Source organism: Ornithorhynchus anatinus, chromosome X1 (assembly GCF_004115215.2).
Source record: "Ornithorhynchus anatinus isolate Pmale09 chromosome X1, mOrnAna1.pri.v4, whole genome shotgun sequence".
Lineage (NCBI taxonomy): Eukaryota > Metazoa > Chordata > Mammalia > Monotremata > Ornithorhynchidae > Ornithorhynchus > Ornithorhynchus anatinus.
This window is the reverse complement of record NC_041749.1, coordinates 75,527,134-75,546,728: the sequence shown is the minus strand read 5'-3', so window position 1 is coordinate 75,546,728 and position 19,595 is coordinate 75,527,134. Positions and strand designations below refer to the sequence as shown.

The following is a 19,595-nucleotide window of genomic DNA, read 5'->3' as shown; positions in this document are numbered from 1 at the left end:
GGGGAATAATCTACCTCATTGGGTTTGGAGTTCAAACACCTTTATAGGATCTTGAGTTGTGTTTGATTAACCTGGAAGACAATAAATATTTGGCAGAAGGAACCTCTCTAAGAAATTGTAATTTTCAAGCTACAGTATTAATATTGCAGTACTTTTTAAGTCACGTTAGGACAAGACAAACTACTCAACATATTTTAGCAAACTGTGAGGGCTTCTGATTCTCAGGCCAGAGAGAAAGCAATAGGAACTGAAAAATCGGCAACTGGCAATGCCACTAAGTAATCAAAAATCTAAACGACTTGCTAGTATTTAGTTGTCTCAAGCAACACCTGCCAATAAATAACAACGGAGTACTCTTTTAAACAGGCAAATGTCTAACATTGGAAAAAAAAGAGGAAAAAAAAGACTGGTGAGAAGATGAATGTTTGACTCTTCTTCTCGAGGAATCCATTCTCTTCCAATTGTCCTTTAGCATGTTAGGTGGGATTTGTAATTCCCCATCATCTGAGCAGTGTCATCCTTACCATCCTTTAAACAAAATTTAAGCAAGAGACAGGCTAAATAGGGTTACAATATTATCCAGATTCATATCATGATTTAAGTGTTTCCTCCTCCCTTCAACTCAATATCCTCAATTTTTTGCTATGCAACCCTTTATTTCCCAACTCTCGGAGATTGGGTGGCCTTATACTGCATTCCTTCACTGTCAAGTAATCAACTACAAAACTGAATATTTTAGCTTCCTTTACAGTCAATTCAAGGTATTTGCAATTTCTGATTTGTATGAATAAAATATTTTCTTGGTGTGTTCACAAGACAGAATTTTTCTTTCCAAGTACTGCATTTAATGTGTGGTAATAGAAATTTGGAACACAAACATGACTTTTTTTTTCCCAAAGAGCTTTTATGCTAAATTAGCTGAGCACAATGAACACACCTGAAGAATTCTATAAAATGCACACATAAGTAAGTTTTCATACACCTATAAATACAGACTTAATTTAGCATTATGGCCCTTAAATGTAAGATTTTTGATGTGAATGATCCTAACTCACTCTACCTATGACAACATCCAGTTGGAAAACAACCTTAAGAAAGAAAGCAGCTGATCTCTTAAGTTTAAGAACCGTGAAGGGCTGAAGACGCCTAGCAAACTATGCTTTTTCAGTTTTCAAAATGTGCTAAGTAAAAGCAGCTCCACTATAGAGGGTAAGACATTTTTTGAATTCCAGGCAAATGAGTTGAACATTTTGCTTATGGCTAATGCTCAATAATTTTTCTGGTAATTTTCTTGATCAATTCAATTGGAGGGGGTCAAAATGGTTCTAATATTTGCTGTCAGTACACATTTGATGGTATGTGTTAAGCACTTACTATGTGTCAAGCACCATTCTAAGCACTGAGGTAGATAGAAGCTAATCAGGTTGGACACAGTCCCTGTCCCATATGGGGCTCACAATCTTAATCCCCATTTTACAGATGAGAAAACTGAGGCACAAAGAAGTAAAGTGACTTGCCCAAGGTCACAGCAGACAGTGTTGGAGCCAGAATTAGAACCCAGGTCCTTCTCACTCCCAACCCTGTGCTCTATACACTAGGCCATGTTTCCTATAACTCTTTAACATGCTTTGGATTCTAAATGCTCAGTAAAGAGAAATAGACATCACAGTGCTGGGCTAGATAATAATAATAATGTTGGTATTTGTTAAGCGCTTACTATGTGCCGAGCACTGTTCTAAGCGCTGGGGTAGACATAGGGGAATCAGGTTGTCCCACGTGGGGCTCACAGTCTTAATCCCCATTTTACAGATGAGGGAACTGAGGCACAGAGAAGTTAAGTGACTTGCCCACAGTCACACAGCCGACAAGTGGCAGAGCTGGGATTCGAACTCATGAGCCCTGACTCCAAAGTCCGTGCTCTTTCCACTGAGCCACGCTGCTTCTCAGATATAGATATATCCTTCTCTTGAGTTCCCATTCTTCCATTTTATCAATGGTCTTTATTGAGTAATTACTGGGTGCAGAACACTGAACTAAGCACTTGGGAAAGCATAATACGATAGAGTCAGACATGATCCCTGCCCACAAGGAGCTTACAGTCTGGGGTGGAGGTTGGGGGGGGCCTTGTAATTATTGAAGTAATTTATAAACAGATAGCACTGCACAAAATGACCCATTGTGGCTTTTAAAAAGTAGCCTCTATCAAAGTAATGCAGACGTGAAGCAAGTGACAAGCAATTTAAGCCCCTGTCACATCCAAGTAGACCGTCACTGCATATTAAAAATGAAATGGAAGGATTAGTAATTCCAGATATTTTTTGCTGACCAAAAGATTAGGAGCCTATTACCCTATGACAGGGTAAGATGACACACCCAGGACAGTTTTAATAAACTCCTGCCAATTTAAGATTTCTCAGGCTGAAAATGAAAAACAAATATTATATTACTTTCTCACTGAAATAGGAAAATTAAAGTTTGCCTAGGCTTTCCCTGAACATCAACCTGCCAGCCATTCCAAAGCTAGGAGAATGCATACTATCATAGGGCTAATGGGCCTTCAAAAGATCATCTCACCCCACTCCCTTTGTACTGGTGGGGCAAATGGGGGTCTGGCTTGGTGGTGTTTTTGGAAAGGAGATGGATGTCACAGTCTCACGAAATAGCCTGTCACAATCCTAACCACCAGATTCCATTTGGATCAAAAAGCAAATGAACACGACTAATTTTGTACTTCACATTACAGATATAATATGCTATTGAAATCAACCAATATAGTCTAGTTCAAGTTTTTGATTGCAAAACCTTTGTAGTCAAATCTCCTTCTCATCTGGTACTACAAATGCCTGAGTACCAGATGAAAGCGCAAGGATTACAGGAGGAAATCAATGCCGGATTATATTGTGGATAGGAGGAGGCAATACAAAAATCAACAGTGGCCAAAAAACATTTTCATTCATTCACTCGTATTTATTGAGTGCTTACTGTGTGCAGCGCACTGTACTAAGCGCTTGGGAAAGTACAATACAGCAATAAAGAGAGACAATCCCTGCCTACAATGAGCTCACAGTCTAGAGGGGGACAATTTTCATTTTGAACCATTCTCTCCTCAGGAGTACACAGAAAACCCCTTCCCATCCTTGGCTAAATTACATGTACAGTGACACCTACTTGGTATAATAATGTGGCTTAGTGGAAACAGCACGGGCTTGGGAGTTAGAGGTCATGGGCTCTAATCCCAGCTCTACCACTTATCAGCTGTGTGACTTTGGGCAAGTCACTTAACTTCTCTGTACTTCAGTTTCCTCATCTGTAAAATGGGAATGAAGACTGTGAGCCCCACATGGGACAACTCGATAAGCTTGTATCTACCCCAGTGCTTAGAACAGTGCTTGGCACATAGCGCTTAACAAATATCATCATTATTATTCTATATTTGCATTAGTGTCATGGAAATTTGAACAAATTCACTTAGTAGCAATGCATGAATCAATCCACTTGTTTAAATAATGTCTTAGAAGCCACAGCACATAAAAAGCTTAAATGGCATATCCTGGGCAAATGGTTACATGTTTCAGAAAGAGGCCCAGAGAAGACAGGTAAACTCAGTGTAACGTGGACACAGAGAGAACGATTCTGCTCCTTTTCTTAATGTTCTCTATTTCACGGGAACAATCCTGAGACCCATTTTTTTTTTTTGGTAGGGGGGAGGGGGGCGAGGAGGAATGTTCAACTTAATAATAATTCTGGTATTCATTCAGAGTTTACTGTGGGATAAGCACTGCACTAAGCACTAGGTTATATACAATTAGACCAGACACAGGCCAACTCTCACATGGGACTCAGTCTCAAGGGGAATATCTTTGCCCATCAACCTAGATGGAGTGAATCACCTTGAAAACTGCTTCTTCAGGACCCAATTATATGTATCATTCCGATTTATAACCATGATTATTAATATTGTCACGATTTCATCATTTGTAAGTAGCAGGAAACAGGTCTCCTATGCCACCGGGATAGTGGAACCCAAGTACCAGATGAAATAGCCTATCATATATTTATCAATGCAAATGCTGCAAAAAGATGCTTCTATGAGTTCATGCAACAATTCCCCAACTAACCAATATTAACCTATCATTTCTACATGATTCTTCTTTCATCCGGCCATCTGGTTTTAAATATTCCTATCTTTTTGTTGCTGATGAAACCTACTTTTCATAACTGATTTTCAGTTCCATATGACTGTCCTTAAGCTCAGCTTCACCTCTAACTGGAATTCTAGGTGGTATTAAATCCAAAATTTCCTACTAGGTTATTCTGCACTCCACAGGAGGAAATGGACTTCAGTGGGGTTTGATTCAGATCTCCAAAGCTTTCAGTGTTAGGCTCCTCTCTCTTCCTTTGCAATATCCTTGGACAATCTGATAGATAGCAGCCACTCTCAACCAACACACAGCCCTTCCCTTTCAAAACCTTTACTGTAGCATTTGCTACTTGTGAAGGTTGAACAGATGCTTCCCCAAATAACTTGTTTTCATTCTTTTAGGCCAGAAGTTCCCAAGTGGGTACCCGTGGGCCAAGTGTGGCCCACAAGAGAACTCTGTGCAGCCTGCAAACATTTATGAAAGGGTAAAATACGCATCAACAGGAGAAAAATGTTTTTAAATAATGCAGATATCAGGTGAAGAGCCATGCCATGAGAGAATATGGTTGCACTGTATTTATTGCTCATGGCCCTGAGAGAATATGGTTGCATTATATTTATTGCTCATGCTCTTTCACGGTTGGTGAATTTTGTTATGTGGCCTGCCACCCAGCTGAAACTTTAGGAGCTCCTTCCTTAGACTCTTGGGCTCTAAGGGACTTCTAGAAGATGTAGCACCCTGTTTCTGGGCAAGACTGTAGCCTAATGGCTGATGATTACAACAGACTCCTCCATCACGAAAGTGGTTGAGCTTTGGTCCTGAGGCTTCGTGACTAACAATTTGTGTGGAGAGACTAATGATTGTGCTAGTGCTTTGCACAGTGCCAAAACACTCATCCCTGCTCATCCTGTTCCCACTGGATGGTCCCACTGGGACGTAGGATGCAATAAAGGAGTGTGCAAGGAGAGGTGCAGCCCATCAAAAAGTACCCCCAAAAGGTTGTGGTTTTTACGTGTAGGACCCACTTGTGGCTGAGGTCACTGCAGCATAGTGCAGATGCTGTGCAATGACATTGTAAACTAGCTGACAATTGTCTTGGTAGCTGCTTAAAGAAGTGGCGGGGCCTAGTGGAAAGAGCATGGGCCTGAGAGTCAGAGGACCTAGGTTCAAATCCCGACTCCACCTCTTGTCTGCTTTGGTCCAGTCATTTAACTTCTCTGTGCCTCAGTTTCCTCAACTGTAAAATGGAGATTCAGTTCCTGGTCTCCCTCCTAATTAAGACTTTGAGCCCCCATCTGGGACAGGGACTGTGTCCAACCTAATTAACTTGTACCTACTCCATTGCTTAGAATAGTGTTTGACACATAGTAAGTGCCTAACAAGTACCACAAAACAAACTTCACGTTCCACGTTAGCTAGCTATTTTTCCCAAGTTACGCTGGTCCATCCACCTTGTGGAATCCTCTAGGTAGATTATCGGTCAGAAAACTTCACTGTTGATGAGTGTTGCCCCAGCAGGCACTTCCCTCCCTGCAAAGTTAGGGCTAGAACCCAGGTCTCCCAGTTTCTCTTAGCCACACTCTTTTGACTGAGCCAAGAGCAGGGTTCACCTTAATGCATACTGAATTTGTGCTTATTCTGTCCTGTCGTCTTGAAACTAAATGTAGACGACGTAAAAGCGGTTCATATATTTCTGCCCATTCCCAGAAACTGAAAACCAATCTTTCAGTTTGCCAGAATGATTGCCAATACATGGAAATCTGAAAACTTGATTTTCACTTCAGGCATGTGTTCATTCTATATGATTATGTTTCCAGCATAACATTCAGGGGAAGAAAATCTATAATCCTTTATCACTCTGCTTATGAATTACCTTTTATTATCTTTACATGGAACTTAGTATCACTTTCTCAGTTTCAAACAAAGCACTAAAGCCTGATTTCACATTCCTGCATCAGTGGCTTCTTTTTTGGGTACCTCCAAGTCACACCACATTCCAGAGGCAGGTCCTTATGTTAAAGATAAGGAAGGTTCCCTATTTTTCCACGTAACCATACTTGGCGCACTTTCTGACTTGAATTTTAACATATTTTTTGGTTTCTAACGAGCATTAAGTAAGATACCTCAGCTTCCAGCTGCCACCTCCCTCGCTGCTTCTTGAATGGGAGATGATGCAGCTGCTAAAAATGGGGGAAGAAAAAAGGGAAGAGATTCATGATCCACAGCCAGCTAGGAACACAAGACCAGCCTATGGAGGCCTGGAACAAATTGTCCAATGTAGGACTTCCTCAAAGCTGAAAACTCATAATCTCCTTCCTGTTTATTTCAAGGGGGAGCCTGGGGAGGACATGAGGCTAGGGATGGGGAGGAGGGAGACAGCATCCAAATCTCTCTCAGTTGAGGGCGAGGAGGAATGAAAGAGATCATGCAGCAGTTCCAAACGGCAACTCTCAGAAAGATGGTGGGGGTTGGAAGAGAGGAGGGAGGTCGTTTTCATAGTAGTCATAACTCTTGCATGGGGAAGATGGGGGGAGGGGGGAAAGAGGGGAAAGAGAGACACAATTAAGGGTGTAATTGGCCAAAGTGCAGGGTCCATTGCAATCACCCAGATGCACATATCCTAGGGATAACCCTGCTTAACCAAGAACTTAAGTCCAAGTTCCTACCAGCCATGACCCAAAGGTGCTTCTTGCTAATTAGAATCAAAACTGGTTCCATTCTGAAGTGTTCCTCTTATTCTGGTTTTCCACACTAAACTGTGCATGATAAAAATAAGCTTGGGAATAAGCTTTTCTCCAAGGTACAAAGTCCAGAAATATATTTTCATCTTCCTTAAAATTAGCCCTGTTCCCATAATAAGAGCCTTACTATTATTTCAAGCACCCTTGGGAGAGGAGTGGAGAAAGAAGCCAGATTCTTTTGTTTTTAGGCCTTCGCCCTATTAACTCTAGGGGTCCGAAGAGTGAATTCACCTGTATAATCAATCACCAGTCACTGAACGTCCTACCAGGGTGAAATTTAGACACTGGGGATGAGTAGAGCCCAATTTTAAAAAGCAAGTCACAGAGAGCACAGCTGACCAACTGATGCTCCTAAATGATGATACCAGTGAATCCCTACGGCTTAGAGTTAAAGCAATCTTCCCTGCAATAAAAGGAGTTTAACGGCACATACACATCTCCTAGGAACTAAATAGCCAGCAGGAAGGTGCAGCTGAAAGAATTATAGGTTTCCTTTTAAAAGGGCGATGATGACAATGATGATGATAGGAAAAGGTGCACAGGTAAGGGATACGCAGATATGGGAAGGAGAAATACCGACAACACAGAACAGAAGATGAGCAGGGAAAGCCAACCTCTAAGAAGCATATCTGCATTTACCATACAAGGCAGGTGTTTCTTCCTGCCATATCGGTCCCCACCATGGCCAAGGCAAGCCTTGCACAAGAAACTGGGAATGGTGTAATGATAGAAGAGCACGCACACTAAGGTAATCTTGCTCCATGTTGCAAATCTCATGCCAAGTTTTGCTGCATAGGCACACCTGAAGAACTGATCAGGCTAGATTACCTGGCCTGATATAGGGAAATAAATGCCTTTCATTGTTGCTTCTGCCTTTCTCAAGTGACTGGTTTCTACCCTCTGTATCAGCACATCCAATTTCTAATTTTACTCCGCCTACTAAAATTCAGCTTGGCCAAAAGTACTGCGAAAAGTGTTTCCAAGAAATCTCGATCCCCATGAATTCATTATGGTGCCCTCTATCTGAAACGCTGCCCAGAGCCACCAAACTACTGGGTGAAAGAAGCCTCATGATTACAAAGTGTTTGATACAAAGTGTAGAGAAGCAGCGTGGCTCAGTGGAAAGAGCACGGGCTTTGGAGTCAGAGGTCATGGGTTCGAATACCGGCTCGGCCACTTGTCAGCTGTGTGACTTTGGGCAAGTCACTTCACTTCTCGGTGCCTCAGTTACCTCGTCTGTAAAATGGGGATTAAGACTGTGAGCCCCACGTGGGACAACCTGATTCCCCTGTGTCTACCCCAGCGCTTAGAACAGTGCTCAGCACATAGTAAGCACTTAACAAATACCAACATTATTATTATTATTATTATTTGATCAGGAAATGCATGAAATAAGAGCTCCCTGCCTCATCCCAGTTCTCTCGTTCTGGAATGTTATCCAAAAAGAAGTGGCATGCTATGGACCTGACTTCTTTGAAAGAAAAAGATAAAATATCAAATTCTGGGTGGGATCACCACAGTTCAATAGCCTTTACTGTTTTGAACCATTTCCTCAGTTCTGTAAGAAATACTGTGTAAACTCATGTGAAAATGGTTCCGTTAAGTAGTCACTTCCAGGTTTCACTGTTTCAACAAGGAGAACTGGTACATGCTTGGCATTCAACTCGGTTCCTAAATTACTTCAAGTTGTCCTAGGCAGATCAAACTATTAATGCCTGCTTCAGGATTACAAGCATACTTTATGCTTAGTCTGAATACTCCAGAGAACAAAGTGGCTATTGCTTACATAGGCATAAATGTGGGCAAGACCCCATACATTACTAGACTCTTTTAATCATGTGATCTATTCACTTGAGATCATTTCAGTAACTCCTATTACCTTTCTGAGAAAAAAAACAGGTGTTGCTTTACTCAACGGCAAACAACCCTCACAAAAGTACACTATAAAAATCCCAGGATGCCAACTCAGTCTGAAAAAGCAGCTGGAGACTATGGTTCTGTGTTTTTAATCAGACAGCCTATTCCAATACAGCAAGGGAGAAAGAGTGCTCTTCCAGCTCTTGGTGGAAATGCTGCAGTTTAGACCCTCCCAAGCAAACCCAGGCATACTTGAGAAAACTGCCTGCAGCAATTCTTTTGGAGTTTTATGTGCAGCACAAAGCTGCTTTCTTCCAAGAGCATTTTCTGCAGATCTGGCTTGTTAGCCATGAGATGGACACTTTAATGCTGACCACTTAGGTTCCTACAGTTGGTTGTTTTTTTGGGTTTTTTTTTTTTTTTTTTTTTACAAAGACCGCCACTTAAATATAGGATTTTTCAGCATTTCCAAACCATGGGCCCCACACTAAAAACCAACACAACACCCATCCATTTTTCTGCAACTGTGAGAGATTTATTTGACCAGTACTGGCCCAGGCACCAAACTTGCCAGATGGGGGCATGTACAACGACAAACAAGGGCCCCATGGCCCAGGGTTTCCCCCTGCCAAACATTAGAAGGCGAGGACTCTGGAATGTTATGTCATCCAAGTGGGAGCACTAAAACAGAGTACCGCCATTTTGAATGGGCTTCTTTGTCTAAAAAGAGCAGGAATGCCTTTGGGCAGGCGAAATAGACAAGCAGCTCAGAATGGACTGGTTTGTAAATGGTTGAGCCTTATGGGCTCCATGTGGCCCCAAGGATATTCACAGAGCTCTAGAGCAGCCTCGGAGAATGTTTCTTCCAGAGCCCTTTTCAATGAAATAAAGGGAATGGGCACATGTTGTAGTTACCATGACCCCAATGATGATGGACTAAGCTTGAGAATTCTTCAACCACAGGCATGAAGAGCAGGCATATTTTCACCTAAGCATCTCTTCAATGCACTACACCTGCTCATTGTGCAAGGTAGATTGTGTTTCTAAAAATAGGAGCCTAGGAGCTCTGCTCTCCCTTCCCCATAAACTGAGAATCGCTACCCAGGTTTTAGAAGCCATGCTGACACAAATAAATTAAATCCTCCAGCAGGAAATCCTTTCATTTAGCCTTGCTTAAAGCCCTGGAACAACATAATGGTTTTAAAAATAAACTGAGCTCTTGCTCTCATTCCAGAACTGAAGAAAAAAAAATCCTTGGAATTATGACATCCCCTCCCCAACTCCCTCATGTGCTGCTTTCTAATTACTAAATCTCCGCATCTGCCACTATGTACTTTCCCTATGGACCCAAACCTGCTTCTCAAAGGTGGAAAGCTCTTACTTTTCCCTCTAAAATGAACGCTTGCTGTGAGCAGGGAACATGTCTACCATCTCTGTTATATTGCACTGTCCCAAGCGCTTAGTACAGTGCTCTGCACACAGTAAGTGCTCAATAAATAAATGCCATTGATTGACTGATGAAAGGACTGGCCTTTGAAGCTCTGTTTCTGAACTCCCGCCCCCCTCCCTCTCTGTCTCTCTGAACAGTGGTACGCCCTGAGATTTCAGATACCAAGAAGCACAACACTGCTCTTTATCCAACAGCACATGTAGTTTCGGCTTCTGCCACACATCTATTGCACGGCGATTCCCAGCCTGTGATGCTGAAAATGAGAAGGTGGCTCAGACATGTTGACATCTGTTAGTTGTCAGCAGATGGCACTATCTCTCACTGGAATCTAGATAGGAATCTCTCCCCCGCCCCACCCCCCATTAAGAATTTGGTGAAGGACTAAACTATGGCACAGTACTTAAGGAATCACACTATAAGCTCCAACCTCCCTGAGGGCCCTTCAAAATGAGCGAGTAGCATGCACAAACTATCAAATGTCACTAAGCAGAGGTCCTTACAACATCTGCCTTGCCTAGTCAATTTTGCATTGTCCTTCAACTCTTTCTGCTGTTTCAGGGGAGAACAATTTCTTTTTACATTACCATTCTTAATAATCAATCACATTTATTGAGCATTTGCTATGTGCAGAGCACTGTACTAAGCACTTGGGAGAGCACAACAGACACATTCCCTGCCCACAAACAGCTTACAGTTTATACCAATAATGATAATAATAATAAAGTGCTTATTGTGTGCCAAAAACTGTACTGAGCACTGGAGTACATACAATTTAATCAGGATGGACACTGTCTCTGTCCCACATGGGGCTCACAATCTAGAGGTAGAACAGGTATTTATTAAATCTCAAATAAATTGAGGCCCAGGGAAATTAAGTGACTAAGGTCACAGCAGGGAAGTGGCAGAGTCAGAATTAATAATGTTGGTATTTGTTAAGCGCTTACTATGTGCCGAGCACTGTTCTAAGCGCTGGGGTAGACATAGGGGAATCAGGTTGTCCCACGTGGGGCTCACAGTCTTAATCCCCATTTTACAGATGAGGGAACCGAGGCACCGAGAAGTTAAGTGACTTGCCCACAGTCACGCAGCCGACAAGTGGCAGAGCTGGGATTCGAACTCATGAGCCCTGACTCCAAAGCCCGTGCTCTTTCCACTGAGCCACGCTGAACCAAGGTCCTCTGACTCCCAAGCCCATACTCTTTCTGCTAGGCCATACCCATTCCCTACAAGATCCTTTTTTCCAAGGAGTTGGTTCACAGCTTTTTCTGACTCAGAGGGACACAGTTATATAATCCAACTACATGTCCTGCGCTAGTGTGTTTCCTTCTCCCCACTAAAAGGTAAAGAGCTTTCAGGGAGAGGATCGATACCTCGGCACACAAGTTCTGTCTTGCCAGGCACTTGTCATGTTTTCCAGCATGTCTTGCATAATATGTTTGCGGATAATAAAACTCACCACAGCTAGCAATTCAGCCTTGAATGTGCGTTCATTTATAATTGAATAAGACATGCTCTTATTCAAGAAGAGTAGTGTATACAACCTCAAGCAATATTTTAGAGATTGCTAGCTTCCACTGCATGCACCCTATCCTCTAGAAGCAGCATGGTGCAGTGGTTACAGCACGGACCTGGGAGTCAGAAGGTCATGGATTCTAATCCCGGATCCTCCACTTACCTACTGTGTGACCTCGGGCAAGTCACTTCACTTCTCTGTGCCTCACTTACCTCATCTGTAAAATGGGCAATAAGACTGTGAGCCCTATGTGGGACAGAGACTGTGTCCAACCTGATTAGTTTGTATTTACCCCAACGCTTAAAACTGTGCTTGACACATAGTACGTGCTTAACAAATACCATTATTATTATTATTATTGTTAGACAGTAAATTGACTGTGGGCAGGGAACGTGTCTTCCAACTCTGTTGTACCGTACTCTCCCAAGAGCTTAGTACAGTGCTCTGTACATACTAAGCGTTTAAATACCATGATGATGATTGTCCTGTCAGTAACCCTTACACATGCAAAGCATTTCCCCCTTAGGTATCACCTATTCCTTACCATTATTACATTATATATTATGTGATTACAAAATAGTTCCATCTTTACTTCAGTGTAAATATTTTAAACTAGAAAATTGGACTTAGAATTGAGTTCTCTGGTCAGTTCAATTTTCCAGTTAGTTGCAAGTACATCACAGTCACACCGCTAGTTGGATTTGGGGAATGCAATCAGCCCACTTTCCAAAAACTGGCAGGAAAAACACTCTTTGAATCAAGACTATTCTAGACAAGCTCAGGACTGGATGGGTCCTTCTAATAACGTAGCTTCTTGAAAATTTCCTTTATATGCTGTTGCTGTACCTTTGATATTTAATTTTATATTCACTAAAAAAGTCAAGCCCTATTTTAGCAAGGACCTTACATAATAATTATAATAATTGTGGTATTTGCTAAGCACTTTTTATGTGCCAAGCACTGTTCTAATCACTGGGACAGATACAAGGTAATCAGGTTGGACAGTCCATGTCCCTCATGGGGCTCACACTCTTGATCCCCATTTTACAGATGAGGTAACTGTGGCCCAGAGAAGTTAACTGACTTGCCCAGGGTCGCACAGCAGATATGTGGCAGAGCCGGAATTAGAACCCATGACCTCTGATTCCCAGGCTCGTGCTCCTTCCACTAGACCATGCTGCTTAGTCACAGGGACCTGGAGTTTCATGGCTACAAGAAGTGAAAGCATCACCAGACTGTAAGCTTGTTGTGGGTAAGGAACGTGTCTACCAATTCTGTTGTAATGTACTCTTCCCAGCGCTTAGTACAGGGCTTTGCACACAAAGGGAGTACACAAAGGGGAGATGCCACCAGGGCTGTACTCAGGTCTATGATACAATGGGAAATTCTCATGAATTTATGTCAGGGGGGACAGATGGAGGGATTTGAAATTCACCAGAAATGACAGTTACCTTGTGGCAAACATGGCTCTCAAGGAAGAGAAGGTAGCAGCATCTTCTTTTAATGCCTTCAGCTCATTGCGCAGTTTCATCATTGTCTCCGTTACCATTGCTTTCTCATTTTCATATTTGCTCTTCAAGTTGGCCAGGGCTACTTCAGCAGTCTATTGATTACCAAAAAAATGGGAACATCTGTTAGTAAGGTTTCTGGCACCAGAGGTCTACTACGATGCATTCCTCTTGTTACATATTTATTGAGCCAACTTGAAAGGCAGCTCTCTCTCTATCTTAGTGATCTGCTCCAGCCAGGATGTCTTAAATCAAGGTCCTCACAGGAAACAGATAACCCGCTTATCTAGGATGCTTAAAGTTCTGGGAAGAAAGTATTAATTCTATGAGAAAGCTAACTCGTTTTTTTAGAGAGGAAGCAATTGAAAAAGAGCAAATTTCAAAGCAGTATTTACAAAGTACTTCCTTTTTTTTTAGAAAGGGTTTGGTGGAGTTAATATTTCCTGAACACTCACATTATTCTGGACACCCTCAGGGTCACGAGCAATCCCCCTTTTCCCTCCTCCCCCATCTGAAATTAAGGGGGATGCTTTATTTGGGCCAACTGCCCAATTTGAAAGGCCCACACAGGCAAGCCTATATGACCAGTTTGGCTCATGCTGTACTTCGGACAATAAGAATGACTTTGGAAAATCTCCCCATAGGACATTCACTTGAGCTGATACTGGACATCCTCCCTTCTGAACGAGTATAAGCCGTTCCTCCAGTTTCCTTGCTGAAAAGATCTCACCTGCTTGTTGGCCTTCAGGACCGTCCTCAGAGTCGCTATCTGTTCTCGCTTGGTGCTAAGCAGAGACTTCAGTTTCAGAATCTCCTCCATCAGAGCCTCCTTGTCTTTATCCACCACAGGGCCCAGTTCCTGACTCGCCACCCTCTGCCGAGAAAGCTCCGTTGTTCTGTCCACCGCCGCCTGAAGATGTTTGATTTGATCCCTGATGATGGCAATCAGGTTGTAGATGTTCATGGGCTCTTTACGAGGATCCGATATGGGGGATGGGAGGGAGGACACTGGGGAAGGGGTACTCTCCCCACTCCCGCTCTCGGATTTGCCCAGGTCAATTGCCAACAGTCCCTTTGACAGCAAGATAGGTGACCTCCTGCCTTTGCCCTCAGGACTGCTGCGTCCACCGCCTTTGCCCTCTTTGTAGTAATCTAGCATCACCCTGTTGGGGGTCTCGTTGTTGCACATGCAGACATGGTGGTACAGGTTGGCCAGCTCTTCACTGAAGGTAACGAGCTCATCCTGGGCCACACTGAGGCTGCCTTGTGTTTCTCCAGCCACGTCGCTAACTTTTTTCAGCTCCTTCTCCAGTCTGGTGACGTGATCTCTGTCCTGCCTGCTTGATTTTTCCAGCAGGGCGATCTTTTCAGTCAGGACCTGGCTGTCAGTCTCATACCTGCCCTTCTCCGCCTCATATTTTGACTCACACTCCTCACATTTGCTCTTCAGGGCTTTCAGCTCATCCTTCAGGTCACTGATCTCTGCCACCGCCACCTTATACTTGCACTCCAGGATCTCCGGGCCATTGATATCCACTTCGTAGTAATCCCCATCCTCATGGCTGTCACGTTCTTTCTCGTTGTCCAGGGCTGACTGGCGTTCCTTGCTGACATGGAGCTTCTTCAGGGCATTCAGATTTTCAGTGAGCCGGCTGATTTTCTCATGCTGCTCGGAGAGAGCTCCCCGGGTATTCTCCAGCTGTTTCTGGGACTCCTGGAGTGTGGACAACAAATTCACCTTTTCTCTTTCCACCTGAAAAAAGGGATGAAACAGGATTGTTACTTCCTAAGGGTGTAGGATTTCAGAAAATTTTGCTTGGTAGGAGAAGTGCTGCCATATGAACATGGACCCGGGAGGCCAAAGGAACTCCACTGCTTCCACTTCCAGGCCAAATTTCTGCAACCCAACAAACCTAAGGCACACCAGACCAGATGATAGTATTGTAAGCCTTGCCACCTTAATCAGAATAATTATGAATAGTCCTTGGATGATGATAATGTAATAATACTCTCTCGGGATCCATAAGTCCAATTAACCCTCACAGCATCTCCTGTGGGGTAGCTAGAGAGTAGGCCATTTTACATGTCAGGAAACTGAGGCCCAGATAGGTTAAATATGCTGTCTGAGGTCAGACTGCAGTCAAGTTGCAGAGCGAGGAATCAAATCTAGACCTCTCTGCTCCAGGGTAGAACACTCCACTAAATACAATGGTCACTTCCACACCCAAGCATCACAAAAAAACCAAAAAAACCCACCAAAAAAAACTTAGGACTTGACAGGACCATGGATCTTTTTCAGAGGCTGAAAAGCCTACAAATGAGATCTGTGCAAGCCTTGGGATCTGAAAGTGGAGAACAGTCTGTAAATCCCTTGTGGGCAGGGAGCAGGCCTACCAATTCTGTTGTATTATACTCCCCTCAGTGCCTAGTACGGTGCTCTGCCCCCCGTAAGCACTCAAAAAATAGCACTGATTGATAATTGATTGATAAGAAATAGAAATAACTAGGTGCCTCATGGGAAGACATGTCATTCCTCGGTCGCTGAAATTTACCTGCATAAGTTGCTGTTTCAGCTTCTGGATCTCAGAGATGTTGAGTTCGCTTAGAAGATCCGAGACCAGACTTGGTGCTGGAGGGAAGCTGTCATCCTTTCTGGGGGTTGACATTCTGTTATCACTGTTCATCTTGCTCAAGCAGCTCTGTTCAAAGCCATTCATCATGATATCATCATTATTGGGCTCAGTGGTTTCGTCACTGAACTTCAGCCCATCCAAGGAAATGTTCAGGTGGCTAGTGTACATGGAGTCGTTGATGTTCATGTAATGAGACAGTTCCTTCCGGAGGTTGTTCTTCTGCTCTCGCTCAGTCTTCAATGTCTCCAAGGCCTCCTCCAGCTGCCGCTCTGAAATCTCCTTCAGCCGGATTGCATCTTCCAGCTGGCTATTGAGATACTCTGTTTCTTCCTCGAGCCTTTTGATTTCATGTTTGAGACCTTCAAATTCCACCTAAGGGAGAAGATCAAAACACAATAACAGAAAGTGCCTGAAATATCCACAAAGGAATTCCCCAGCTGTTAACTGCAGTCTTCTTTTATTTAACAAACATGAAGAGGAAAGGTATTTTTATTACTGTTTCAGAGTTCCATTTAATGTCAGCAAGCCCTGCCTGCATGATACAACCCCTCCCCAGAGAATTATGCAATAAGCAGATTATTAGCAAACACAAAAAATAATGTGGATGTGCAGCAAGTTAATGAGAGGTAGCAAACATCATCATCAACATTATTTATTGAACAGCTACTGTGTGTACAGCACCGGTGTACAACACTGTACTAGGCACTTGGGGAACATCGAATGAGCCAGTACCCATATATCCATCTCTGGTGTTCAATTAAAACATTATTGGTTCACAGGCAGTGAAAGCAGCAAGTCCCTGGGCAGAAATAAGCTGAATCCTTACAGTATATATACAGCCTTCAACAGAAGCCAAAATACTGATGCTTGATGAGTATTTTTTGAAAGGCCAAATGCATTTGGGGGGAGGGGGGCATGGGGGTTAAATACAGCATGAGTTAGTAAAAAAAAAAAGTGAGCAAGCCTACATGAGCAGCAGGATAGACTGTAAAAAAACAGATATTTAGGTGAATTTCTTACCCTGCTAATAAAAATGATTTTAAAATGCATCACCCGCCCTGCCAACCTGGATTGTCTAGAATTTAAACACTATGGTATTGCTCGTGGTACCATATACACCATGCATTTTTGAATGGCGGCCAGGAGAGCAATACTCAATGTGAAAATGTCCACAGAGAATCAAAAAAGGAGGAAAAGGAGTGCATCTAAACCATCCAAGTCTATAGTCTCTCAATGCTAGGCAATAATATTGATGGGACACACAGTTCACTATATTCACTCATTCAACTGTATTTACTGAGTGATTACTGTGTGCAAAATTACTACCATCTGATGCTCTTTGCTTTGTCCTGGGTGTGCTGTCTTTGACTTACCTATTTACTTGATGTCTCTTTTCAAATTCACCTTGCCACTCACACTGCTATTTACACAAATTACCCAAAGAGTTCCAATGCCTCAACCTTGGTTTTTCGTTTTACCCAGAAGAGTAATTAGGTGTATTTCTTGATCCCTCTACATTTATGTTTGGCTTTTTTTTTTCCTGGACTTCCCCCAGACCCCCATTCCCAATTAGTAAAGGAATGCGTTACTGTCCTGTGTCCCAAAAAAGCAGGGCTACAACAGGACTTGTGGATAGCCCTGTGAATGCTAAACGCTTGTTAGCTACAACAGCTTTTGTTATTGTATTATTGTGTGATCAATTAAACTCCTTGAAATTCAAGCTCTAGCCTAGCTCCTACAGAACACTAGTGCTCAAGCTTTAATTTGGATACTTGCTTGATTCTGCTTCAAGACCGAAACTTGTTTCTGGAGACAGATGTTCTCCTCCTCAAGTTCAGTGTAGTCTTGCAGCAAACGAGCTTCGCGAAATTTATATTCCTTGATATCATCTCGCAGGCGGGCCCTCTGGATCTCAACATTCTGATTGATCTGCCAGAGAAATACCAAAAACAGAGTAACTGAGCTCAGTCCAAACAAACAATTCCAGTACTTGCATTTGAGAAAGTCAACAATCCCAGAGTTTTCGGCTTCCTGATATTCTCTTGCAACAAAGGCCTTTTCACTAGTTAAGCTTCTAGCAATGGTTTACAACAAATTTATAAATAAGTGCTCAAGTCTGTAGCCAACATTTTTGAAAATCAACTTCTTCAGTTTCCCTGTAAGAGATTACCCCTCTCCATTATCCCTCTCCACTCTTCTTTCTGGGAGTAAATTGGGTATTTTGGAATGCATTCTTCACTCTTTCAAACCACAATGGTGACACTTGGGAAATTGCCTGTTTCAAACAGTACTCTAGTGGCCTTCTAAAGGTGTGGTATTTAATCTCTGAGCATAGAAATATGGCACTTTGGTAGTGACATGGTCAGAGTAGCATTTGTACATAAGTTTCGAGGTTTTGAGGAGCTAAATAGAACAGAGGCAAAATGTTTATGTATTCACTTTTCAAATGTATAAAATTGTTTTTAAATGTACTCAGGATAGAATGTACACAGAAAAATCAGTTGACAACTAAAATAGATATAGTTGGCAGTATGACAGATTATAATGCCATCTATTCCACATATCAAAAGCGTTAGTTTCCCATTTATCCAAAGCACCTTCAGTCCTGGAAGAAGAAAAGCATGACAAATCCATATGTGGCTCAAAAGTTATCAGTGTTCTCAATGATGCGGAGGTGTACAATTCTAGCCAATATTCCAATCCAGGACCCCTGACTTCCCACCTCGATTCAAATGTGGATGCAATAAGGCTCAAAATTTGGGCTTGTAGAGGTGGCCTTGGTCAGAACCCAGATCTGGTATAAGAAAAAGTCCTGGATCAGGCATTCTGAGGTGGTGGAAATGGCACTGGATTGGGAAGGAGTTGTGCCACATGGCCACGTCCCAATCCCGGTTACCTCTTTTGGTCATCAGTAATTGCAGCTCCCTTCTTTCATTTTACTCCACCCCGAGGCCCTGACCTACAGATTCCACGTCATCGGCCCTGGGCCGTGTGACTGGTGTCATCTGCAGTGACTGACTGGCCCTCATCTCTCCTCCAGAAGACTACTCCCTGCCACAGCAGCGAGGACTGCTGCCATTCCAGTTAGAAATCGATGTTACTCTCCACACTGGCTTGGAGGGGAAAGGGGCAGTGCTCGGTGCTCAGTTATTTCAAGAAAAGAACAAGTTTAGAGGAAGGAGGCATCCTGAGGAACTTGAAACCCTATTAGCATTGAGGAGTGGTTGCTGTTAGACTAAGGAAGGGGTGTTAATTGGTTGTCCCGACCCTGTTCATCTAGCAGCTGTTCCTCTCTGAGCTTCAGTGTAGCTGAGATCCAACTCACTAGGGAGCTAAGGTGGCCTCTGCAGCCCTGAGGCATGAGAAGAAGTGCTTGAATACGGAGGGGGCAAACATCTTCTCTGGGCCTCAGTACTTCTGTACAGAGATTCAAACGCCTGCTCTTCTTCAATTCTTATCTCCTCCAATTCTTATCTCCTCCTATGCTCTCAGATCCCCTAGCCTCTCTTCCCACCCTAGCTTCCTTTAGCTCCTGGTTTCAGTGCCCTCAAGATCCACTGCATTACACGTATTCTGGGTGACAGTGAACACACCTGCATTTCTGATGAGGCAAAGGGAGAAATTAAAACAGAGAGGATACTGACAGGTGGGGGGACAAGACAATAGCACCAACGCATCCCAGTCTAAAAACGGGAATTCTACAGCTCGGAAAACATTTTAGGGGCAGTAAAGCAGGTGCTGAATTGGAGAT

General features: G+C 43.0%; 1 protein-coding gene across 3 annotated transcripts in view; it reads right to left on the bottom strand.

Moving 5' to 3' along the window:
- Positions 1 to 19,595, bottom strand: part of BICD2 (BICD cargo adaptor 2) — a 158,916-nt gene that overhangs the window by 9,321 nt on the left and 130,000 nt on the right. For all 3 annotated transcript variants that reach the window (XM_029050469.2, XM_029050470.2, XM_029050471.2), the window contains exons 3-6: positions 17,621 to 17,773; positions 15,764 to 16,216; positions 13,942 to 14,964; positions 13,155 to 13,306 (exon numbers count right to left, since the gene is read on the bottom strand). In XM_029050469.2, the coding sequence (XP_028906302.1) occupies positions 13,155 to 13,306; positions 13,942 to 14,964; positions 15,764 to 16,216; positions 17,621 to 17,773 (1,781 nt within the window). The remainder of the gene's footprint in view (positions 1 to 13,154; positions 13,307 to 13,941; positions 14,965 to 15,763; positions 16,217 to 17,620; positions 17,774 to 19,595) is intronic.